Source organism: Vulpes lagopus, chromosome 15, assembly GCF_018345385.1.
Source record: "Vulpes lagopus strain Blue_001 chromosome 15, ASM1834538v1, whole genome shotgun sequence".
Taxonomy (NCBI): Eukaryota; Metazoa; Chordata; class Mammalia; order Carnivora; family Canidae; genus Vulpes; species Vulpes lagopus.
This window is the reverse complement of record NC_054838.1, coordinates 26,162,513-26,189,404: the sequence shown is the minus strand read 5'-3', so window position 1 is coordinate 26,189,404 and position 26,892 is coordinate 26,162,513. Positions and strand designations below refer to the sequence as shown.

The 26,892-nt window shown below is 42.0% G+C and overlaps 2 protein-coding genes across 4 annotated transcripts in view; both read right to left on the bottom strand.

Annotated features, from left to right (window-relative positions):
- The window catches only part of NEU3 (neuraminidase 3), a 28,105-nt gene extending 6,659 nt beyond the window's left edge, over positions 1 to 21,446 (bottom strand). Inside the window, exons 1-4 of one of the 3 annotated variants that reach the window (XM_041730205.1) lie at positions 20,830 to 21,446; positions 10,850 to 11,037; positions 10,350 to 10,445; positions 5,616 to 5,827 (exon numbers count right to left, since the gene is read on the bottom strand). In XM_041730205.1, the coding sequence (XP_041586139.1) occupies positions 5,616 to 5,827; positions 10,350 to 10,374 (237 nt within the window). In that variant the 5' untranslated portion in view covers positions 10,375 to 10,445; positions 10,850 to 11,037; positions 20,830 to 21,446. The other 2 variants (XM_041730206.1, XM_041730207.1) reach the window with 2 other exon arrangements.
- Positions 21,447 to 21,562: 116 nt separating this feature from the next.
- The window catches only part of SPCS2 (signal peptidase complex subunit 2), a 32,488-nt gene continuing 27,158 nt past the window's right edge, over positions 21,563 to 26,892 (bottom strand). The window contains exon 5 of the mRNA XM_041730208.1: positions 21,563 to 22,337. Within this exon, the coding sequence (XP_041586142.1) occupies positions 22,151 to 22,337 (187 nt within the window). The 3' untranslated portion in view covers positions 21,563 to 22,150. The remainder of the gene's footprint in view (positions 22,338 to 26,892) is intronic.

Here is a 26,892-nt window from a genome sequence, read left to right as displayed (position 1 = left end):
GAATGAAAAATTATAAGCCAAGAACTGAGAGAAGTTCATTCAGAGAAGCTAGCCTGGTATTTCAAGTCCCTTTTCCTCTCAGGATATCTCTGCTAATTCTAAAAGAGAACTGAAAAGCTGAAAAGAAAAAAAAAAAAAGGAAAGAAAAGCTGAAAAGATGAACAATTTGTTTGACAGCCTTATGGGAGCAGGAAGGCAAAAATTTGGGGCCCTGGTAAACTCCCATGCTTTACGGTAGAACTTCAAAGAGCTAAATGCACAGAGTAAGGGTGAAACTGAAGTAGACCAGCTCTCATGACCACCACTCTAGAAAACTGGCTGGCATTATCTACTGAAGTGGAATATAAACCTACCCTCTAATTCAGTAATGCCATTTCTAGATATAAACTCAACAAAAATGCACGCACACAGTAGCAAAAACACGTACAATAATATTCAGAGCAGCCCATACACAATAGCTTGGATAAACCTCAAAGATATTGAACAAAAGAAGCCAAGCATAAAGAATAGATGAAAAACAAGCAAAACTAGGGGCTCCTGGCTGGCTCTGTCCGTAAAGCATGTAACTACTGATCTCAGGGTCATGAGTTCAAGTCCCATGCTGGGTCTAATAAAAAAAATAATAAAGTCTAATAAAAAAAAAAACAAAACACTAAACTAGAGCTGTAAATCAGGATATCAATTCCCTCTGAGAAAGAGAAGGGGGATAAGAGAAGTTTCTGAGGTGCTGGTAATATTTTATTTCTTGAGCTAAGTGATGAGTCTACAAGTGTTGGCTTTTTCAGTTCACAGGTAGACATTCATGTTTTGTGCACTGGACATTTGTTTTCTATATATGTATTATCACTTCATGTTAAAAAATTTTAAAGGGGGAGTATTAAGAATATATACTTGTATTTCTTTGTTTCTGTCAGAAGCAGCACTATAAGAGTACATAGGAAACAATGGTGACAACCTATAGGAAGTAGGGCACTAAGGATGGGATATATATTTTTTATAGTGTTTTATATGATGTATGCCACATGAACGTATTAACTATGTGAAATAAAACATTTAATCCCTGCATAAATGGGCAAAACATGTTATTAAGCAAAGCTCACATCAGAGACTCTCAGAGTCATAAGGACCTAGAATTAACTCCCATCTTATAGAAGAGCTTTCTCTAAGCCTTCTGGATCAAGGCCATTCAGTCTCCTGGAACTGGCCAAGGGACAGGGAAGTCAGTATCTCTGAGGCAGCCCATTCTGTACCAGAGTACCTTGTGCACTGTAAACACTTTAAACATTGTTAAATTCAATGAAGTTATTGGCCAGTCTAGTCACTGTGAAGTCAGAAGCTCAACCACTCTTGCTGGCTAAGAGGAGAAAATTATTTGGGCCAGATAAGTCTAATACAAAGTTAACATGAAGCTGGAAGAAACAGTAACTAAAACATGAAAGAATTAGAATGTAAATGATCTCAACCAGCTGGAGCAATGGGACATAAACAAGCTGAGGCTTGACAGAAATAGAAGTCTTGGGCTTAAAAATCTGGATGGAGAACATGATTAAAGAACAGCAAACATGATGGCCAACAAGCATAATGAAACGTTACTCAACATCACTAATAATTAGGGAAATGTAAATCAAAACCACAATACAGCACCTCACATGCACTGGAATGACTACTATCAAAAATAAATTATAAATGTTGGCAAGGATATAGAGAAATTGGAATCCTGTACACCCTTGGTGGGAATATAAAATGGTGTCATCATTGTGGCAAACAGTATGGAGAGTCCTCAAAAACTTAAAAACAGAATTACCACATGACCCAATAATTCTACTTCTAGATATATGCCCAAAAGAATGACAAGCAAAGTCCTGAAGAGATATTTGCACACTCATGTTCACAGCAGCATTACTTGCAATAGCTAAAAGGTAGGAGAACCCAAGTGTCCATCAACAGGTGGATGGATAAATCAAATGTGGTATACACATACAATGGAATATTATTCAGCCTTAAAGAAGGAAATCCTGTCATGCACTACCACATAAATGAACTTTGAGGGACATTATACTAAGTGAAATAAGCCAATCACAAAAAGGCAAATACTGGATGATTCCACTTACATGAGGAATCTAAAGTAACTAAAAACTCATAAAAACAAAGAAAAGGGACGCCTGGGTGGCTCAGCAGTTAAGCATCTTCCTTTGGCTCAGGGTGTGATCCTGGAGTCCCAGGATTGAGTCCCACATCGGGCTCCCTGCATGGAGCCTGCTTCTCCCTCTGTCTATGTCTCTGCCTCTCTCTCTCTCTCTCTGTGACTATCATAAATAAATAAAAATAAAAATTAAAAAAATTTAAAAAAAGAAGAAGAAGAAGAAAGAAAGAAGAAGAAAGAAGAAATAAGAAGAAGAAATAAGAAAGAAGAAGAAGAAAGAAGAAAGAAGAAAGAAGAAAGAAGAAAGAAGGGCAGCCCCGGTGGCGCAGCAGTTTGGTGCCGCCTGCAGCCCAGGGCATGATTCTGGAGACCCGGGATCGAGTCTCACATCAGGCTCCCTGCATGGTGCCTGCTTCTCCCTCTGCCTGTGTCTCTGCCTCTCTCTCTCTAGCTGTGTCTCGATGAATAAATAAAATCTTAAAAAAAAAAGAAAGAAAAGAAAGAAGGAAGAAGGAAGAAGGAAGAAGAAGAAGAAGAAGAAGAAGAAGAAGAAGAAGAAGAAGAAAGGTGGTAGCTAGGGGATGGGGAAGAGGGAAATGAGACTTGTCCAAAGGGTATAACATAGCAGTCATATATGATGAAAAAGTTCTAGAGATCTGGTGCACAACGTGTCTCTAGTTAACAATACTACAATGTACACTTAAAATGGTTAAGATGCAAAATTTTAGGTATATTTTACTATAATTTAAAATTTTTAAATTTTATTTACTTCTATTTTTACATTTTAATTAATTACTTTTTAAAGATTTTATTTATTTATTCATGAGAGACACAGAGAGAGCCAGAGACACAGGAGAGATGTGGGACTCAATCCCAGGACTCCAGGATCATGCCCTGGACCAAAGGCAGATACCCAACTGCTGAGCCACCCAGGCATCCCTATTTTTTTTTAAGATTTTATTTATTTATTAATGAGAGACACAGAGAGGCAGAGACATAGGCAGGGGGAGAAGCAGGCTCCCTGTGAGGAGCCCAATGTGGGACTTGATCCCAGGACTCTGGGATCACGACTGGAGCCAAAGGCAGATGCTCAACCACTGAACCACCCAGGTGCCCCCGCTAAAAATTTTTTTAAAACAGCAAATGCGAAAAGGATTCAGAGGTTGGTAGCTGACAATCTACTTAGTGTTAGTCAACTTGTTATGCAGCTGGAAAAAAAGCAGATGCTACATTAGACTGCATGACAAAAATATAAAATGAGTAGCTACCTCATTGCTGAACTGGTCCATCTATCCTTAGGGGCCCTATATTCAGAGTACCATTCTTTGAAAAAGGACACTGACATCCCAGATCAAATCCCAAAGACAAGGGCAGCCCCAGTGGCTCAGCGGTTTAGCGCTGACTTCTGCCCAGGGTGTGATCCTGGAGACCTGGGATCGAGTCCCACGTCGGGCTCCCTGCATGGAGCCTGCTTCTCCCTCTGCCCCCCCCCCTCTCTGTTTCTAATAAATAAATAAATAATATTTAAAAATTCCCAAAGACAGTAATCACAGCTTTCAAGGGACCAGAAACTAAATTAAGACTATGGCCTCACGAGCCACTGAAAGAACTAAAGCTGGTGATCCCCCAGATTGGAGGAATTGGAGGGTATGAACACTGCTTTTTTTAGGTACATCAAAGAGCATTCTTTGGAAAAGGGACTTTATATTATGTATGGATTAGTTGTCCCAGAAACCGTAACAAGACCAATGGGTAATTAATTATGGAGAAGTATAGGTTGTTTCACTCCAAAAACAAAAGTTAACAGCTGCCACAGGACTAAGTTTCTCACTTGAAGAGTTGTGTAAGCAGACCCTTTATGGAGGATGACTAATGTTGAGTTCCTAATATGTAACTGCTATTATTTATATTTTACAGATGATGAAACAGAAGAGTCAGACATTCAAGTTCACACCACCAATAAATGATAGGTTTTGCCTGACTCCAAAGACATGTTCTTAACCCCTAAGCTATTACTAGCTACCAAGAGAATACAGAAGTTCTCTGTCCTGGGAAAGAAGTTAGGCTGATGATTATTCTAACTTCAAGATTCTACAGTTGGGTAAGTCAGAAAATGAAAAGTGATAAAATATAGAGAAGGGAGATTGAGTTAAAATGGATGCATCTGTAACTGCTTGTGACAGCTGGGCAGTGAGGTTATGTCAGGCATGGTCTGGTAAGATGTGTTTCACAGCCCAACGGTCTGCGGTAGAAAGCAAGACAACAAGACCACAGGCAATGCGTAGTCCTGGAGGAAACAAAAAAGCTGTAACTCCAAGCTGGGCTGCAGGGCTGGGCCTCTTTGGAGGCCAGTGATACAAGCAGAGGTTTGGTCCTGGGAAGCCATGAAGAAGGCTCATGGCAAGACAGAGTGAAAGAGCAGGGACTGGAAATTCCCCAAAGTAAAAATCTTCCCCACAAGAAAATGTGAGCAAGTCATCCAGAGCAGAGGCAGGGGGTGCTGGCAAGGCTCACCTATGGCAGAAAAGCATTTGGACTGTAATAGCAAACAAAGGCATTCCTGTAGACGTAAAGTTTTAATGGTGATATTTCCGTGGGTAGAAAACCAGGGTACATGAGGGGGAATAGAGTGTCTATTATAAAGAAATCTATGTTTGTATATTTGTTTATAAAAGACTCTCAAATCCATTATCCCATTTGATCCTCATTTCAGCCAGCTCTACAGAAGACAAATGGGATCTGAAATAACCCTACACTAACAGTCCCAAAGGAAGCACTCAATCTCCTCTAAAAATGCAGTGAAGATGTGCTACTTAGGGGTGAGGGATCCAACCCCAGTTCTGTGGCTTGGTAGGCATGTATCTGAATCAAGCCACTTTAATCCCGTTTCCTCCTGTACAACAGGAATACTGTGCACCTCACATAAAATACGCAGGAAAAGGAGGACTGCTGTTATCCTCATCCCCACTGTCTGCTAGTTGTGGTCTTGAACAAGACGTACCCCCCGAAGGACCAGGATCCCTCACCAGAAAACTGAACTAATAATGCTTACTTCCTGGGTGACTTATAAGAACAAAAGAGAATGGGAATCAAAAGCACACCACATGTTAGTTGAATATGAATGAACCATGGAGGCCTCTGGAATCAGAGACAGAGTTTAAAGCCTGCTTCTGTAGTTTTAGTATAGCTATGTGACCTTGAACAAGTGGCAACGTCTCTGAGCCTCAGTTTCCTCATCCATACAACGTGACTGACAACCATTCCTATGTCACAGGGTGGCTGTTGAGGAGCCCATGTGTGCCTGGCACACAGTAAGTACTCTGAGAGCCATTGCTTTTACTGTTTTTTTTTTTCTTCTTCCTCCCACACAGGGATTTTCCAGTACTGATAGGAAAAGGCACGGACCCTGAAGTACTCTAAGCAATGTGGAGAAAGACTGAGGCTCAGAGACAGATTTGGGATGAGGAGTCACCTGTACCGAGTGCCCAGTCCTCAACCCTCGCCTCAGCACCAGGTGGAGAGCATCCTCATCCCTGCTCGTGGAGCGCTTCTCTGCAAAGGCCAGGAAGGTGTGGGTAGGGGGGATGTAGAGCAGGGCTGGGATCCGGTAGGTGATCCCTCTCTTGTCTTCCTGCTGGAACAGAGGGCTGTTGAAGGAGCACGATGTCACTTCTTCCATGACCTCTGCAAGGACAGGGAGGCAGCTAAATGCGTGTCCATACCCAAATGCTGACCTGCGTACAAGCTCTGCTCTATCATCCCATTTCTGAGATCACACACCGGGAGGCAAAGATTTACTCAAATGTTTATTTTCTTATACAAAAGTAACATCATGATTGCAAAAGCATAAAGCAAGCAATACGCATTCTCATTGAACAAATCTATCCTTTAGACTATGGGATTCTACACAGCCTGTGTTAAGTATCTCTCTAGAGAGATTCTGCATGTTTCTGCCAAGCATCCAGGGGTATTACCAGCCTGGATGGTTTCTAATGTCAATTTCTTTGGAGTATTTAGGCCATTAGGGTAACATATATAAGTCCAAATCCGTTTGAGGAAATGCCTGTGGTTAAGAATTAACTGGGGAAACTTTTTCCCTCTACTAGAGCCTAGGATAAGAGGCAGTCTTCTTTGTCATCTCTCTGTATCTTTGCCTAGTCCACCTCATCAAAAGGTGTGGATTTTCAAGGGCCCAGCTTCATGCAGGGATCTCAGTTCCAATGAAAATCTAACTCATCTGGGCCATAGTTGCATTTACTGCAACAGCAGGTCTACTAAAGCCCAAACTTCTAGGTAAGTGAGATCAGCAAAAACCCGGGGTGGCTGAGGTGAGGGCTAACCACGCTGGTTTTCAGTTTACTCTTGGTTTCTAGGCCCCTGGGAATTTCTTACTTTCTTGCCATTTTAGCTATAAAGGACTTTGCTATATTTTATCCACCATGTAAGGGGTTAGCTAGCCAGCCATAATGCTGAAAATGGAAGTCTCCAGGGATGCTTCTCAAAGAAAATCAAGTATTCTACTTCTCAGAGGCCCAAAAAGGGAATTAAGCCAGACAGAACCAGGGTTAGAATTCTATTTTTTTTCTTCTCTCACCACCCATCATTCAAACCTTCTCATAAATCACTTATAAAAATTGTCAGGCTATAAAAACAAGGCCCAGAAAGCCTTCTTCATTTATTTAATAAATATTTCTGGGTGCCCACTCCAAGTCAGGATATTAGGTAGGCGCTGAGGTGACAGAAAGGAATCAGAAGTCCCTGACTTCAAGAAACCCACATCCAAGTGAGGGAAACAGACATACACAGACAATTACAATGTCACGCAGTGAGTGCCACATTAGAGGTAAACATGAGAGTGTTCAGGAAAACAGGAAAAGGGCATCTGTCCAGATCAGGGCAGCCAAGTGAGCTCCTGTCTCTTATCTTACACTCTGTGCCTTTCAAATACATTCTCCTTTTAAATAACCAAGAGCTCACTCCCTCAACTACTTCAGCTTTGTTCAAATGTTATCTAATAGAGGACTTCCCTGACAACTCCCCTGCTCCTCACTATCCCCTCTCTCTGCTCTCTTCTCCATGCCACTTATCATCCAGATTATACTTGTTTGATATATATTACGGAGCAAAAGCTCTACAAAGGGCAGAGATAGGTCTGTTCTATTCACCACCACGTCTTTACATCCAGAACCATGTCTGGTAATTGACAAGCACTTGATGAATAGCTGTTGAATGACTGAATGAGTGGGTGAGCTGGATCTTAAAGGATGAACAGTGGGTCAGCCAGTTGAGGTGTAAAAAGGGCAGAGGGAGTGGATGTGAAAAGCCTATAAACGACAGGAAGCAGTGAGCTGTGGGAGCTATCGTTCGTGCATTATGAGTACAGTGGAATGCAAGGGTGGGACTGAAGGGATTGGGAGAGTCCAGGTCCTGGGAGGCTTTGATACCTTATTAAGGTGTTTATCCCACAGAGAAGGGGCCACTCAAGAATTTTTGGCAGAGGAATGGCATGATGAAGTATGCATTTTATTATTTTAATTTTTTTAAAAGATTTTATTTATTCATGAGAGACACAGAGAGATGCAGAGACAGGCAGAGGGAGAAGCAAGCTCTCTGTGGGGAGCCCGATGCCAGACTTGATCCCAGGACCCCAGGATCTCATCCTGAGCAGAAAGCAGACCTCAACCACTAAGCCACCCAGGCGTCCCCAAGTATGCATTTTAGATCAATTTTCCAGGTATTCTGTGGGTAATAAACTGAAAGAAAAAGCTGCACTGCTTTTGGCTACAGCTGCCTAGTGTCAATCAAGACAAACTTGATTATCCAATGGCATATGAATGATTCATTTGGTCACCTATTTCTAACTTAAAAAAAGAAAAACCATGGCTCATTACCATAAGGAGACTGGGGAGGTGGCCTCCAGAGTCCAGAAGAAAAGCCTCCCCTCACTCCAATTCTAGGTGCTCAGTAACAGAATTGAAAGGCAAGTGTGAACTGTCTTCCTCCCCCAGTACTAAAGCACACCTCTGTCTCAATTCATGTTCTCCTGCCAGGGGGGGATCAGGCTTTTTCTAAGTAAACATCTGCTCCTGAGCCAAGCTGGTGTAATGGTTAAGAACATAGGATTTGGACCACACTGGGCACTATATGACCTTGGGCTTGTTATTTAACTTTCCTAATGCTTCAGTATCTTTGTGTATAAAATTCAGTAGAGTTGTTGAGAGAATTAAGTTATAAAGTTAAATTGGTTGTTATAGAGCCTATGATATGACATAATATGAACTGAATATATGGCAGTTAATATTTTTATTGCAGTGTCAGTCACTGCACATTCTACAGTTGACCCGACACAGGAATTAAGGGAGCTGACCCATCCCTCAGCCCAGCAGTCATAAATTCATGTATAACTTTTGATTCCCCAAAAACTTAACTAAGAATAGCCTACTGTTGACTGGAAGCCTTACCAATAATATAAAATCAATTAACACACATTTTGAAATGTATATGTATTACACATTTTGTATATGTATTATATACTGTATTCTTACCATAAGGTTAAAGAAAAGAAAATGTTACGAAATCACAAGTTAGAGAAAATAAATTTTAGTATTGTACTATACTTACTCAAAGAAATCTTTATATAAGTGAAACTGTGTAGTTCAAACATGTGTTGTTCAAGATCAACTGTAGTTTTATTCCTTGAAATCTGTGGGTGCTGATGATGATAACAGTTACAACTCTCCTTCTTAAAAGCATTTAAATCCCTCTCTGCCTCTGGGAAAGACCATATTTTAAATTTTTATTAACCCACACTTTATGAGTTAATACCAACACTATTAACCATCAGTCAGCACATGATTATTAGTTAACATCATTAGTTAATATGGAAACAGGAATTCTCTGGGTGATAGAATGGAGCGCAGGACAGGCAAGGAGTGGGGAGGAGGGACTAGGAAAAAGGAAAAGGAGAAGCAGCAAGGAGAGCACCAAAGCAGAAGCAAGGCTTGTCAAATGGGACTTCATTTGCATCCCAGCTATACTTCCCTGTGACCTTGTACTATTCACTTAATCTCTCTAGGTCTTGGACTCCTTGCTTTAAAAAATGTGGATAACACCCACCTAAGATGACCAATATGAAGAACCACTCAAAAGTGCTTTCTAAACTTTAAAGCACTATAGAAGCCAAAATATTACAAATTTTGATGTCTTCACAATTTCGCTTATGGCTTTGCTGTCTCTATAACAACCAGAGTCACTATCATTACTATCATTACCTTTTATTAGTTATTCATTACTTTAACTTTTGCTAATTATCATTACGCCGATCACGTTGATGACAGTGGTAAGTAACACAGATGACGACTCTGGTGCTGAAACCCAAACTATTTCACACAAACCACATACTGGGAACTAAGGATAGAGAAGAAATCGGATAGAGTTCTGCCTTGGAGTTGTTCATTTTAGCTGAGAACTCCAGTTGTTCATTGCTGCTCCATATGATCACCTGTAAGTGGAGGCCTCCCTGCTCTCTTACTGGGAGAGGGTGTAGTGTAGCCTGGACTTTGACACAGATCAGCAAGCCACGTTACCTCTGCACCTCTGTTTCCTCACTTGTAAAAGGGATAATGCCACCTTTTCCTCAGCATTGTAATGGACAGTGTAATTCCAAAGTCTCCAGTTGACTCGGTGCATCCGGCAGCTTCCAGTGAACCCCAGGAGGAGGCCTTCCTAACTCACTTATTTACTCCTAACTGATAACTTAAAGAGCATTCATCCTGTCAAGCCTTTGGCGACCCGTACTCCAAATCCCCCTCACTGGACAGGTGGGAGAGCTCAGGCCAACAGAGGGGACAGCTTAGATAAGGGCACTCAACAGGCCAAGATCCAGGTCGTCTCAGTTCCCCTCAGGACTCCCGACGACCCACACACCCCTCTCTAGAGAGAAGACTTGCCCCAGGCTCAGTTCCCTTTCATCTCTAAAATGGTAACTCTAAGGCTTAGGTTTGGCTTCACTGGAAGGGAAACAAAAATAGACCAGCCAAGAATCCTCCCTGGCCAGGTCTGAGATCCCAGCCGACTGCGTGGCTTTGACTCAATATCCTCCCCCAGACTGGATTTCCTCGGACCCGACGGTGGCGCCGAGCCTGTCCCCACACGCACGCTTCCCCCACTTTTCGGGGATGGTCGCAGTGTCGCAGCCCCCGCTCACCTCCGCGGGACTCCGGCTCCTCCATCTCTCGGGGCGCAGCTGGGCGCCGGGCGGCCCTCAGGTCTCAGGCACCGAAGCGCGGGAGAACCACCGAGGCTGAGGAGACGGAGGCGGTGGGGGAGGGGGTGCAGAGAATGACCGCAGAGGACTCGCAAGCAAGCCACGGAAACTGAAGAAACGGGCGACAAGACCACAGGGAAGGAGACGGACAGACCCCGCGACGCCCAGACTGACAGGCCGGGAGGCGGGGGCGGGGACGCCCGGAGGCGGCAGCCCGCCGGCCGTTGGCCCTGCCGTTGGCCCTGCCGTTGGCCCCGCCCCAGATTCAGCCCCGCCCCCGGGACGCACGCGCCCGAGGCCCCGCCCCCTCGCCGCTCGACTCGGCCGCGCGGTCTCCGGCCTGTAGCAGCGCTCCGGACGCGGCCTGGCACCTGCCCCTTCCCCTCCGACCACCGCTCGCTCCAGCCCAGCCCCGAGTTTGGTTCAGGCCCCGGGCCTACCGTGGCTCCGCTCCGTTTTCTCCCCCTCGGTCCCCTCGCTCCAAGCTCTTATCTTTTGGGTTGCCTCTCAGTGGGTAGGTATCACCGCCTAAAATTTCCCCGGACAGCCTGGCAGCCAAGCAAAAGTTCCGGCCCGCAAGAGAGGACTCCACAAAACGGACCGGAGATCCAGAGCATTGGACATCCGCCTTTAAAAAAATAAAAGTCATGCATATAATTTTAAATGTGTGTGTGCATGATTATATATTGAGAAAATAATAATGTTACAACCCATTGAATAAAAACCCATGAGTTCATGTTGATATAATTGAATACATGAATGGAGGAGGGAGGACAGCTCTTTCTACAGAATTCTAATAAATGTAGATTGTGCACAGACTGAACACAATATGGTTTATTCTGAACATCTGCTTTTCTTCTGGGAGTCTGGAATTTGGGGGCATGCTAGGCAGAGGGTGCTCACATACCAGCCCTCAATAAAACTGTGAGTGCTGAGTCTCTAATGGATTCACTATGAAGAAACAAGAAACGTGGTACACATGCTGCATTTTCCTTGCTGGGGAAAAGTGTGCTTAGCCCAATGCCTAATGAGAGGGAGAAGCAGAAGAAATAGTACACATGGATCCTTCAGACTCCGCTTGTGTCTTTTTCTTATGATCCAATGGGTCCCTACTACATTGCTGTAATAAACCTTAGCTGTGAGCGCAACTCTAATGCTGAGTCCTAGGAGTCCTTCTAGTGGGTGTGAATCTAGAGGGTAGTCTTGGGAACCCTTAACCAAATACCATATATAGTTTAAAACACATAAAACAATACCATATATTGTTAATGGACAGACATAACGACAATGCATAGGAATAATAAATACTAAATTCAGGGTAGTAGTTAACTTCTTAGAGTGCAGGGAGTAGAACATATCAAGGATACCCATGAAACTTCAATTGTATTGGTAATTTATCTTAAGGTGGTTCATTTTATTCTTCTTTAAACCTTATTATTTCTAAAATATTTCAGGTTTTATTTAAAAAAAAAATTTTTAAATCTATTTTCAAAGATTAGTTCATACAAAGTCCTAGGGTTCTTCATCCAGGCTTCTCCAAAGTCACAATCACCAACTCTAAATCACCAGGTCAATTTTAGAAAAATATCTAAAATATCTAAAGCCAAATTTTCCTCAATTCTTCCTTGACTGATGATCTCAGTCTTATGCCTGAAACAGTGAGTAGGTTTAAATCCTGACTTTCTACTCCTTAGCTCAGTGACCTTGGCAAGTTATTTAACTTCTGTGTCTTAGTTTCTCATCTAAAATGGACATGTTTGGCACTAATCCTCATCCATGACTCAGATCAAACAGGTTTCACAAACAGGTTCATATGAGAACCTCCCAGGTTTCCATGCTGTAACAGTTACTCCTCATCCAGCCTTCACAGCAACTTATACAGATATCTTCTGATAAATTTTCTATTGGCCACTCTGATTAATCTAACAAAAGTGGGACCAAATCCATTCTAATGGTTTCATACATTTAATTAACATACTATCAACAGAACTTCAAGCAACAGAAACCAATTTGCAGAATTGGTCAGGGCCAGGACTCAACTAGCTAGAAAAACGAATCCAGAAAAAAAACCAACTATAAGCCCTCAAGGTCTGCCTTAGAAACCCAGGTAGCATTCTCTAATTTCTCTATTGGCTTTATACCTAGCCTGAGGGATCACTCCAGGTACAGAGGGATGTATCAGTAATTTGAGACCTACCTTGACCCACAAAGATATTGAGGGCCATTCTATAATCCATAACCACATTGGCCAGTGAGTTGAGGCTCGTCTAATTGCCTTCAGCTAAAGCCAGGGATGAATTTCATATCAAAATTTCAAGTATGATGACTCTCAAAATAGGGATAGATTCTTGCAGAATGTGCATAAATAAAACAGCCATCCCTCCAGGAAGCTCCTCCATGTAACCTAAGCTAGCCTCATTTTGGAGTAATCTCCACAGTCATCTGAGGGCTACATGATCTAATGGTGGTGCTTCCTTAAACACTTGAAGGTTGCTTATGACCCTCTCTATTGTGCAAGGGACTATGTTTTCAGGGAAGGGAGCAAGTTAATGCCTGGCTTCCACATAGAAAGTACAGTCCTAAGGGCATATGTGACATTCGTTTACAATTGTAGGGGCCTCCGAAGTGGGGCCTACATCATTCAGGGAACAGAGGTTGACAGTGTCACTAATGAAGCCTCCCAGGCACCTGATAGGCTTCAGAGTTCCCATTCACTTAGAATAATTGAAACCAGTCCTTATTTTTGGAAAGGTTGCCTGATGGCAGTTGGTACAAACTGTCCCACACGTCCACACCACAGCCAGGTGGCATTTGTCCATCCCATAGGAAAATAGAGCAATAGCTACAAGAATGGGGGTTAAGGAGCATCTACAGCTTATGACAAGTGCTTTGCAGGAGAGGTATAGGAGCTGAAAAGTGCACCTGATGTTTCTGATAGACTTCTCAGTAGGTTAATGACTAAATTATAGTAAGCCATCTAGTAGGGGAATGTCAAACCCAGCAGTCAATTTTTAAAAATTTTTTAAAAAGATTTATTCAGTCGAGAGAGAGAGAAAGAGAAAGAGAGAGGCAAAGACACAGGCGGAGGGAGAAGCAGTCTCCATGCAGGGAGCCCGACGTGGCACTCAATCCTGGGACTCGATCCTGGGACTCGATCCTGGGACTCCAGGATCATGCCCTGGGCCGAAGGCAGGTGCTAAACCGCTGAGCCACCCAGGGATCCCCCAGTCAGTCAATTTTAAGGAGTATGCCATAGTTTGGGAGAGTTGCATTAGGCCATTTTCCTTTGAGAAGGCTCCAAGAGTGACTCTTTTTCCAAATGTCATAATCTAGGACCATATCAAACCAACAAGAGAATCTAGGTATCTGAACCAGAATTGAATGAGAATACTCTAGCCTCCTTTTGGCTAGGCTGCCACCTGGAATTTGCAGCAAAAAGACTGGCCTGTGTATGTTGTTAGGGCAAAGATAACATCATGCCTAGCAAAGATCAGTGCACAATACTGTATTTTCAGAATAAATCTACTTTCCACTCCCTCTCATTCTGATCATTGCACCATAAGCTGCTATGATAGTTAATTTTACATGTCAATTTGCCTGGGACACAAGGTCCCCAGATATTTGGTTAAACATCATTTCGGGTATGTCTTAGAGTGTTCCTTGATGAAATTACAATTTGACTCAGTAAACTGCCCTGTCCAATATGTTGCAGATCTGAATAAAGGTTGGGGTAAGGGAGAATTGATTCTGTCTTCAAGCTAGGACATGAGTCTTTCTGCTTGTAGACTGGAACTTATACCATTAGTTCTCATGGTTCTTAGGCCTTGGGATTCAGAATGGGTTTCCAGCTTGCTAATGGTAGATTATGGGACTTTTCAGCCTCTATAATCATGTGAGCCATTTCCTTATAAATACATCTCTTTATATATACACAAATATTGGTTCTTCTTTTTCTGGAGAATTTTAGTACACAGTAAAGAGGAAGTGGAAAAAGCACTCTTGGGACAGCCATATTCAGTGGCCAAACTGCCTTACAGAGGTGTATTGTCCTGGATGAGGTAAGAGAAGTAGAAATGAGTAGGCAGTCCCAACATTCAACAATAGTTGATGCCTGTGGATCCGGGAGTAGGTCCCTCAAAGTACCTTGACTATCAGCCCTCTGCTCAGTGGTTTTTGCAATAAAAGACTCACCACTGTCAGATTATATGTGATCAAACAAACAAACAAACAAACACGAGACAGATTGGTTTCAAAATCAAAACAGTGTAGTTGGGGATCCCTGGGTGGCGCAGCGGTTTAGCGCCTGCCTTTGGCCCAGGGCGCGATCCTGGAGACCCAGGATCAAATCCCGGGCTCCCAGTGATTGGAGCCTGCTTCTCCCTCTGCCTCTCTCTCTCTCTCTGTGTGTGTGTGTGTGACTATCATAAATTAAAAAAAAAAAAAAAAAGTGTAGTTGGAGTTGGCTGATTGACTAGAACAGCAACACTGTAACCTAAAAAGTATCAATGGTGTTGAGGCAGTACTGATAACAAGAAGGAACCAAAGGGCTCATAGAGTCAGTCAGAAGCAGGTGGAGGCCATGTCTGCTATGTGGTTTTACTCATGGCTGGACAAAGATTTTTAACAGGAGTCATAAGCCTGGCATGTAGTGGTAGCCTCTGCATCAGAAGCACATATCTTTTATCTGTTCCCAGGCTATGATGGTGCATGTCTGCTATGATGATGACACCAGGCAATGATGATAGCAATTTGAATAGTTACAGGCTCCATCAGTAGCTTGATTCTAGTTGGTCTCATCAGAGAACAAGCCTCCATGATGGGCATCTACATGAGTGACCCAGACCGTTCAATTAATAGCTGCAATTCAGTTTTAGTTTGTGGCCCCCAAGAAGACTGTCTTTAATTTGACAGCATCTGCCAAGTGACAGACCAGACTAGGCCATTGGCAAGAGCCTGAGTTAAATGTAGCATGTCTGGTCCCTAGGGATTGTGCAGAACAAGGGTAAGTTTTCAATTCAGTCCATTGTGCTGATCAGCCTTTACTGTTGTCAGTTTCCAGAATCATCACTTGACAATAACAGCTCTTAACTTAGCTGGACCATCAGTGAACCAGACCCAGGCATTTAATTAGGGAAGTCTCTGTGAATCAAGGGCCTTATTGAGCTGTGTCTTTGCTTCAGGCAACTTAGTGGGGAATACAGCTCTTCCAAAGGAGTGACTATCACTTTTTCATGTAAAACTAAGATGGACGGCTGGCTGCATCCCCAGAACATCATTTCCATTTGACTAGAGAAGGCTGCAGCATTTTTTGTTAGTTTCTCGTCTAAATTCACATACTCCAAAATGGGGATGTTAGGCCACTTACCAGGCTTCCATGGGTCGGATATTGTTTCAGCAATAGCTTAGTAGTAAGTCTCCCAGCTGTCCAATTTTTGTTTTTTGATCATGGACGCTTAACTGACCACCCAGGTGCCCCTGGCTGTGCAACTTTTTGTAAGGGGTGTACCTTGGTGTCTGCAAAGGACATGTGCTAAAAATGGGGAAATGGCCTGAGTACTCCAGCAGTCACCAAGTTTTCAAACCAAAGCTGTTGATTTTCCTTTCGCTCCTCTGAGGATTCTATGTTTTGTTATACTACTCAAGAGAAACCAGGAATCACTTCTCTATATGCAGTAGTCCCTGAACAGGAGGCTTACAAACTTTCGCAGTTCAATTAAATGTATAATTGCTATCAATAACACATTACTGTGAAAGCCATAAAACAGTAGTACACTGAATCAGTTCAGAGGCTCCCCTACTGTCATTCTAATTTTCTTTGACCACTACAGTCTTTGCCCAAACTTTGCCACATGAATTCAAGTACCTCCCCCCCCCCCCAACTATGGGAACTCGAACCAGGCAATCTAAGAGTGAGATATTGGAAGGGACAGCCACCAAGAGATTATGCTCCATCTCAGCAAACTGTGTGAGGACATGAAGGGAGCAGGAGAGGTTAGCCTGCAGGAGTCAGCCCGCTCAGTGAGAAGGTCTCTTCTTGGGACTCCTGCTCCAAGGTCAGTGCTGCCTCTTCCCTTGTGTACCTCTTGGCTCTAACAAGCACCTAGGGCTCAGGGCTCAGGGGTAATCTCTCACTCTATTTTTGTTTTTGTGCCCACCTTGCATACCACCATGGAACTGTCCCACCATCTTTGGTACTTCTGACCATCCCTGTGCCCAAGGCTTCCTGTCCCCATGGGACCAAGTGGATGGTGACCTAGATGCTTACATTCAACAAAGCTATAAAAAGAGTCCCTCTCCTCCTCAAAGATCCCCAGCATAAAGAGCTTCTTTCCTTAAAACAGGGGGGGGGGGGGGAGGATCAGAGGTTACAGAGGGAGATTGACTTGTGCCAATCAACAAGGTTATGTATTTACTTTCATTTTAAATGGTTACCTGCTCAGACTCAACAAACCAATATATTTGGTCCATTCAAAGCTCTGTATCTTTTTTGCTGACACCATTTATATCGCCTTCAGGGAACCCTCTACTCATCAGTCACAACCATAGTGCCTTCAGCTGGTGCCACAGGCTTGCTGCCTTGTCAAAACATCATTTCCCCTTCTTGTCCAGAGAAGAGCAACAACCTAAGTACCATTTGCGCAATGTGTTTCAATCCTACCTCTTGCTGTTTATCCTTGAAAATAGTCATTAACAGGTGGGACTTCAAGGGACCCTTACATGCCTGCTTGCTCAATAGCATTTATTACCAGACCCCAGGTTATTTTCTCATATCCCCTCACTGGATCCATGCCCTTTCTCTTTTAGAAAGCCATGTCTGTCAGGATCCCATCCTTGTTACCCAAACTGTCAGAGTAGTCTATGACAGTTGGTGTTGTGGCTGTGCCTTGCAATCTCTCACTCTTAGACTGCCTGGTTCGAGTTCCCATATTGGGGTGGGTTGGGGGCCAGGATGGAGGAGGAGGAGGTACTTGAATTCATATGGCAAAGTTTGGGCAAAGTCTAGTCCTACTTTCAACTAACAAGTTAGCTGACAACAGTAATATGGATACTGGCAGAAGACGAGACTCCCAGATCAGAGACAAAGAACTTAATGCTTATAAGAAGCAACATGAGGGGATCCCTGGGTGGCGCAGCGGTTTGGCGCCTGCCTTTGGCCCAGGGCGCGATCCTGGAGACCCGGGATTGAATCCCACGTCGGGCTCCCGGTGCATGGAGCCTGCTTCTCCCTCTGCCTATATCTCTGCCTCTCTCTCTCTCTCTCTCTCTCTGTGTGTGACTATCATAAATCAATAAAAAAAAAAAAAAATTAAAAAAAAAAAAGCAACATGAGCATGATGTTTGTGCCACTTCTCCACACCCTCACCCAACAAAACTGACTTGGGGTAGGCTTAAACAGATGCCTACACATGGAAGGGGATGTGTCATAAGAACAGAACCCTGAGCTTGGGGGGATTCAATATTTTTATAATACACAGTAGGGAAACCTGCTCCTTAGGAAGAGACATTACTTCATCTCTCAAGATCGCTCACTGCCAACAGAACACTGAGATATGCCCCAGAAAGTGGTCAGGGTCTTCCATTCATGTGAAGCAGGAACACACAGGGTTGCTCAGGGCTCATGGTAGATTGCCTCTCGTCTAGGTTTCCCATTCTCCAGTGGGCCACTTTCTACAGCATTATAAACCAAATCCAGGGAACTAAGAGCCTGAATACCATTTGATACTCATCAATGGTTTCCCATTGTCACAGGGTTTATTTGTATGTCACAGGTGAATCTCCCAAAAGTACCAAAGCTCCCTCACAACAGACACAGACAAGACCCACTGCAAAATATTTTGAGTTCTTTACCATGGTCTCTGAACAGATCTAAGGTTGGCATGATAGATTATAGGAGGGATTTGGCAGTAAGACAACCCAACAGCTGTGATTTTTTTTTTAAGATTTTATTTATTTATTCATGAGAGACAGAGAGACAGAGAGAGGCAGAGACACAGGCAGAGGGAGAAGCAGACTCCATGCAGGGAGCCCGACGTGGGACTCAATCCTGGGTCTCCAGGATCATGCCCCAGGCCGAAGGCGGCACTAAACCACTGAGCCACCCAGGGGTGCCCTGCCATTCTTAACAACCATTTTGTACCCAAATCCCTTCTCTCCTAAGCAAAACAGCTAAAGTTCTAGCAATTCACCTGGTTTCTGCCCACAGAAGTAGGGAATTTACCTCTTTTCATGCTCATGTAGGTATCTGTCTCTGCAACTGCTACCTGAAAGGAGAAACCTGCTGCCCACTTAGAATGAATATTAGTGAATATTAGTGTAATGAACAGGACGCAGTCAAAACTGCCAGATTAGTGAGGAAGTCCTCCTGCCCAGAGGAGAGTAAGCAACAATCAAGGCACTTCTAAGCAAGTGTCTTTGAACCTACTTCCCCAAGTACTCCTCAATCCTCCTCATTGTAACAGGCAATAATGCATTTATATATATGAAACATCATTCTGAGTAGGGCACCACAGACAATATCAGACTGCCAAAAAGATCCATGGCACAAAAAAAGGTTATGAATCCTTGCAAGTATTCTCAGCATAGTTTTGGATACCAGAAGTCATCTGAGCACATGTACTTTCAGGCTGGGTTGTTAAGAATACTCTAATAAAAGGTTGTCAGTGGCTATACTGATTTGTTCTAGAAAAAATATTGTGACTTAGCAGTTTTCTCAGATGGTTTCCATTAGGGAGACATTATTTGGGATAGGGAGAGGTATGTCTTTTTTTTTTTTTTTTTTTTTTTAAGGGAGAGGTATGTCTAATCAGGTGTGGAGACAAGGGAAACAGCTGGCAAGAGAAAGGACTCTCAACTGAGGGAGAACTTGGACCCAGAGAAAAATATAACCGTTGTGCCACATTTTCTCCCTTTCTCTTAGGTTGTCCTGAAGCAAAAAGATGGTTTCTAAAAATATATAAAAGCACCAAACATCAAATACACATTAGCAGCTGAAATTTTCAAATACTGAACATTAGGTATCTTAGCCCACTCTCCTTACAGTCTCATATATTTTGGAAGACCCAAGTCCATTCTGGGTGGATGTAAGGAGTTAAGAGCCAGGAGGAGAATGTGATGAGTGTCAGGATGTCCTGGTGGGAGGGGTGCTGCAGACCTACTAAAGGGAAAAGAGCAGCGCAGAGGCACTCGAAAGGGGCTGGAGTGACCACTGGCTGATGTAGGTGCTGCAAGCTGGCCAGAGGTGCTCTGCAGCTCCACAAACCCACAAACTCAGACTGAGACTCGAGACTGTTCAAGTGAGGAGAAACTGTCCTAAAATACCACAAATGTGACAGGGAGATCAGTGACCAAGTGCAACACACGGCTGGGCTGCAAACCCACTTCTTTATTTAGAAAATCATACTGCTTCAAATGGTTTCTGGAGTCAGGGAAAAACCTTAAGAGAGCCATGCAGCCTATAAAATCTCAAAGTGGGGTTTATGGGCAGATTTAAGAGATTACAGCACTCATATCTTCATATTCCTAAGAAATGTTTTCTATTTGGGCATTTCTGGGGGGGGCATAGAGCTTTAATCATCTCAAAAGATACATGATCTAAAACCTCTTTGACAGGTTCAGATACTTATTCCTAGAGAAGGAATGGGACTTACCAGAGGTCGCAGGTTAGAATAAAATTGGAAATAACCCAGGTCTCTCATCTCTCTCACTTGAAGATCTATTTTCTTCCCCTCTCTCTCAAACCTACTCCTCCCCCAGGATAGTGAAAAACTAGAAAGCAAACATATCTTCCAATAGGGAAATAGTTAAATTTAAAACATTTATACTGTGGTATATTATGCAGTTATTAAAATGAGTTTGGCCAGGGATCCCTGGGTGGCTCAGCAGTTTAGAGCCTGCCTTCGGTCCAGGGCGTGATCCTGGAGTCCCGGGATCGAGTCCCACGTCAGGCTCCCTGCATGGAGCCTCCCTCTGCCTGTGTCTCTGCCTCTCTCTCTGTGTATCTCATGAATAAATTTTTTTAAAAAAATGAGTTTGGCCTACATATACTAACAGGGAAGTTAAAAAAAAAAACTATAGATGGGGGAGAAAGGAGCAGAAAAAAACAAGAAATACAGAACATATTTCAACATAATTCTTTTTGTAAAAAAAAAAAAGAAAGATGACAACACGTGTTTGTAATGTAAAGAAAAAGGTACACCTGGTATGACAGAACTCAAATCATCGTGGAGAGGTGGGTTATTAATACTCTATACCCACAAGCCTCACCCCCCCAGCCCCCGTCTAACAGTTACTCCTTCATGTAAAAATGCAATTATCCAATTATACACCTTTCAAAGCTCCAAGTAGCTGACAGAATAGGATGATCATCTTAAAAAAAAAAAAAAAAAAGGAAACCAGAAGCTCAGAGAATTACATGACTTACCCAAAGTTTTTAAGAGTAAAGGGTATAGAATCCAAGGCTTCAACTCCCTGTCCAGTGATGTTCCATAATCCCCCACTGTGCGGCACTAGATAGGGCAACATTCCCATTGGAAAATGTGGTAAGGATTAATTTCTTATAAACTGAATAAAAAGTCTTAGGTACTAGGCTCAGCTGGAATTGTACTTTTGTAAGCAAGAGAGACAATATTCCCATAGGTCACAGGATTTGGGCAAGTGATTATAGTGGGAAAATATTGGAAAAGATGCCAACTCACAACTCTGGAGCCAGACAAACCAGTTTAAATTCCAGTTCTAATACGAGCTGTGTGACAAGTTATTCCACTTTTGTGCCTTGCTTTCCTCATTTATAAAATGGGGTAACAGCAGCACCTACTTCTTAGAACTGTTGTGAGCATCAGTGAGTTAAATACATGTCAAGTACTTGGAATATTGGCAGGCACAAAGTACGGAGTGTCATTATTGTTATCCTTGGAAAGCTAGCAGTTCTTATCTACAGGTTCGCACAGGTTTCTGATCAGTAAAACAGCCTAAAAATAAAAGGAACCTCTAGTCATAAGACTGTTAACACTTGTTGTTCTGTTCCTTCCATCAAGACTACGACTCCATTTTATCACATCTTCTTTCCTTTTATTGAAAAAAATTTTAGAAAATGGCAGTTAATAAAGGGCACAAACAAATCAATGGGGATATACTAGTGGAAAACATACACAATATAAAATTAAAAATGCCATTGGCTTCTTTAATTGGTTAAGAGCACAAAATGTAACAGGCAGAAGGTCTGTTTTAAACAAATTAAAAAGCTGTGTTTTTTTCCAATTCTCCCCAAGTCAGATATATACACACCCACAAAAATGGTGTGTGAAGGAAAGCTGTCATACACAAGAAGTTGTATCCTGAATTAAGGGAAATAGCTGTTGAGATAGGAATTAACACAATAAAGTCAGCAACAGGCTAACAATTTTAAAAACTGAGTCTTCAAATGCTGCATGGCACAAAGTTTTACGATATAAAGTACTGCTAGGTATGAAGGAGGAAGTCTGTATGGCTGCTAGCAAAAACGCTTTTCCAGAAAAGCAAATCAAAACAACGCAATCAGCAGACCAAGGCTAAAGCTAGATATCAGAGCTACAACTTCTCATATCTGAACTAGAAAATCCTATTTATCCAGAATGGACTAAAATTTCAGGACAAAACAGGGACATTTTTAACATATCTTACTTTATCCATTTTAAGTTCTGTTTCCTTCTCTCTCACCCCAAAATTCAGCATGATCCAGCAAAGATGGCTGCTTTTAGAATTGGCTATTTTATTTTTCTTTCTGTGGCAAGGCTGTCATGGAGCCTGGATATTTCAGGCTCGTATGCATCCATGACCAGTGTCCCGCTGTGGTCAAAAAACTTAGCAATGGACTTGGTGAACTCGGCCTCTCGCTGCTGCTTTGTTCTTCCACTGATGAAGGTCAACTTCAGAGTGTATTTGTCATCGAACCTAAGCAAAGATAATAAATCAAAAACTAAACATAGAGATTTGACTAGTAACGAGAGCATCAAGTGATTTTGAAGAACTTACTGGTGACACAGGTAACAAACATATGTATCCTTAAAAAAAAAAAAAATCCAGGGGTTCCTAATTGCCTTCAAGATACAAGTCCTGATTTATAGGTGTTGCCATGTTGCCTTACTTACTGTGTACCTCCTCTACCTTGTCATAGATTATTAAGTTTTATGGACCACCTCCTCTTACCTCTGTACTTTACACTTGCTAGGCTAGAGGGGTCTTCCTAGTCGATACTTTTCTCCAATCTACCGGATTAGTTCCACTTGTTAATATTAGGGCATAAACTCTTCTGGGATACCCTTCCCAAATTGAATCAGATTACTCTCCTTTGTCATACACTGCACCATCAATCATCAGCTAATACTGAGCACCTAGCATATGCCAGATCTAATGCTAGGCTCCCGTGCAATCAAATTATCTATTGAAATGATGTTTGCATATCTACATTCTTCACTAAACTCAGAGATTCTTGAGGACAACAATTCCATATTGTTTTCTATTCTTAGCTTGGCACTTGGTACACAAATTTTCATGAATAAATTAAGAACTTCTGTTTTTACAGATGTTCACCAATTCTAGGTTGCTCAGCCCTTGTCATCAATCTAGTTCCAGGTTCTACCTTATTTCAGGCCAGTAATATCTTTTATTATGTGAGTTCCAGAGATTCCTTAAGTATATCTTAAGGTACCTTGAAGGCCTTTGCTATCTCTACCCATTCAATAAGGTTTATAAAATCAATCTTTAGCAGACTGATATTCCTCCCCCTGACCATGATGTCTGTTTCTGTCTCCATTTAATTAGGGCATATTCAGTGGATTGTCAAGCTGTTAGTATCTTTTTTTTTTTAATTTTTTTTTTTTAAGATTTTATTTATTTATTCATGAAAGACACAGAGAGAGAGAGACAGACTGAGACACAGGCAGAAGGAGAAACAGGCTCCATGCAGGGAGCCTTATGTGGGACTCGATCCTGGGTCTCCAGGATCACACCCTGGGCTGAAGGCAGGCGCTAAACCTCTGAGCCACCCAGGGATTCCCTGTTAGTATCTTTATAGGAAGCAACTGCTAGAGCCTTTGTTTCTGCAGAAGAACTATTTGAAAACCTAGTTTTCAGGGTCGCTATCCCAAGTCACAAGGATAAAAGGCACATTTAAGCCATGGGAAATAAGGGGTGTTGTGTGTATTGTGTGTGTGGAGTACAAAGAACAGAGGAATATGGACTTAGGAGTTTAGATTTTTCTCAGAGTGACTGGGTTTGGAGCAGAGGATTGAGTTATCTGTCTTCTGTTAAAACAGTGCCTATTATTAACCAGTGCTCAAAAAATCGTAGCTCAATAAATTATTGTCTAAGAAATAACAAGTGTCAGTAAGGATATGGAAAAAACAACACTCTGAACTGTTGGTGGGAATGTAAATTGGTATAACCACTGTGGAAAACAGTATGGAAGTTCCTCAAAAAATTAAAAATAGAATTACCATATGATCTAGTAATTCCATTACTGGGTATTTACCCAAAGAAAATGAAAACACTAATTTGAAAAGCTACAGATACCCTATATTTACTGCAGCATTATTTACAATAGCCAAGATACGGAAGCAGCCCAAGTGTCCATCAATAAATGAATAAAGAAGATGTGGTGTGTGTGTGTGTATATATATATATATATATATATATAAAACCCCCAACAGTTTTTTTTTTGTATACACACACACACACACACACACACACACACACACACAACGAAATATTACACAGTCATAAAAAAGGAAGAGATCTTGTCACTTGTGACAGACAACATGGATGGACCTAGAAGGTATTATGCTAAACTAAAATAAGCCAGAGAAAATAAATATATCATCCCACTTACATGTAGAATCTAAAAAACAAAACAAGTGAATTAACAAACAAACACAAAGCAGAATCAGACCTGTAAATACACAGAACAAACTGATAGTTGCCAGAGGGAGGGATCATTGCCAGTGGCTGGGGGATGGGCAAAATGGGTGAAAGGGAGTGGGAGATACAGGTTTCCAGTTATGGAAATGAGTAAATCACAGGGATAAAAGGCACAGCATAGGGGGTATAGTTAATGTACTATAACAGCACTGCATGGTGCCACATGGTAGTTATACCTGTGGCGAGCTAACTACAGAGCTGCTAAATCACTATGCTGTACACCTGAAATTAATGTAACATCATGTGTCAACCATACTTAAAAAAAAAAAAAAAAAACTGTTTTCTAGCCAGTTATTCCCAACCCAGATAGCTATGAGTGAAAATCCTTAAGCTACTTTCAACACCTCAAAATTTTTCTCAAACTCCAGTAAACTGCTGTTAGTTGATTTCACAGTAATCTGGGAACTTTTAGGCCCAGTTCCACTGGCAGTTCCGTGGTTTGGATGGTAGCGCATGATCTGATGAGTTATGATCTGATGCACTTTAGAAATTTCTCATTAATATTTATTTTACATTATGTATTATATAACTTATATGTTATATAATTATACAACACATAATTATTTTATATAACATATTTTAAGGAAAAATATTTTTGTATAATAATTATATAATATTTATTCAGTCTCAGCTATACATGTCAGGCACTTTCAGATGCTAAAGATATATAGCAGTGAACATAAGAGACAAAACTCTGCCTTTTGGGATTTTTACGTCAGTGTGTATGAAAGAATCAACATTATGATAAAACATAGGATGTTTTAAATACAGTAGGCAGGAAAGGCTTTACTAATAAGCAGGTATTTGAGCAGAGCCCTAAAGAAGAGAAGAACAAGCTATCTGGAAAAAAAAAAAAAATCCAAGCAGAGTTCACAGCAAATGCAATGGCCCCAGAGCAAGAATATGCCTGGAATATGAATAACAGAACGGTATGAGAGAGGAGGAGAGGCACGGGAGATAAGGGGTGTGTATTATGTGTGTGAAGTACAGAGAACAGAGGAATTAGATTTTTCTCGGAGTAACAGGGTTTGGAGCAGATTGAGTTGATCTGCCTTCTGTTCTAAAAAGATCACTTTGCCTGCTATGCTGAAAATAGACTATGAGCAGAGAGAGCAGCTGTGGAGGTCTATGAGGACATTATTACAGTCACCTAATTGAGAGATGAGGTAGCAGAAGAGATGGGAAATGGTTAGACTGATATATTTAGAAGGCAGAGCTGACAAGATTTGCTGACAGACTATTGGAAGGACTGAGAGAGCAGTCAAAATGATTGAGTTCTGGCCTGAGTAACTAGGATAGAAGTGCCATTACTGAGATAGAGAAAAATGGGGGCGGGGGCAGGAATACAGGTTTGGATGAGGCACAGCAGTTAGGCTTTGAAATGCTTATTACGATCTGATGTCAAATAGAAAACTGTAATATATCTGGGAGTTCAGGACAGAGGTCTAGGATGAAAATACAGATTCAGAGATCTTCATCATATAGATGGTATTTAAAGTCATGAAATTCTAAATTCAAGATTACACCTAGCAATGGAATACAGATAGAGAAGAGGTGCTAGGAACAAGCACCAGTGGCATTTCAAATTAATTAATTAATTAATTAATTAAAAAGATTTTATTTATTTATTCATGACAGACACAGAGAGAGTGAGAGGCAGAGACACAGGCAGAGGGAGAAGCAGGCTCCATGCAGGGAGCCTGACGTGGGACTCAATCCTGGGACTCCAGGATCGCTCCCTGGGCCAAAAGCAGGCGCCAAACTGCTGGGCTACCGGGACTGCCCAGCATTTCAAGTTTTGAGCTATTCTTTAAACAATGAGGAATCACAAAGGAGCCTAAAAAAGCAGACATTAATGTAAGAAGAAAATGAGAAGATTACAGTATCCTAGAAACCTAGTTTTAAAAAACCAAGTAAAACAAGGAGTGGTCCACTATCAAATGCTGGTTGAGTAAGATGAGAAGAGAAATAAAGACAAGTAGATCCAAGAGACAGTGACAGAAGAAAAGGGGAGCAGAAAAATAGACCATGTGAGGAGAATAAAAGGAACAAAAATTTTAGTTGGGAGAAATGACAGCATGTTTGTATGCCACAAGGAATGATCCAGCAGAGAGGGAAACATTAAGTAAATGATAAGGGAGAGAATCTAGTAGACAAATGGACAAGAGGCTATAGATAGGAACTCAGGAAGAAACAAGTCTGATGAGCATTGCAAGCAGGCATATGATAGGAGACTTTCTGACTGCTTCAATCATCTCTGCAACAAAAGAAGCTGAGAGTAAAGATGGGAGAGAAAGGTAGGTTTGAGAATAAAGGAGGAGGTATGAAAGATGCTCTAGGACAGGGAAAGTAACTAGACTATCAAAATGCCACAGAATCTAAGTTGGGTAAAGAAGTGAGACAATGAAGGAGAAAAGGGACAATGAAAACCTGCTCAATGGATCAGAGATGCCTTTGGGGCTGAAGACCATTGGGACAAGAGAACCAGAAAAAGAAGCAATCAATGGTCAGAGAGTGAGATACTCAAAAC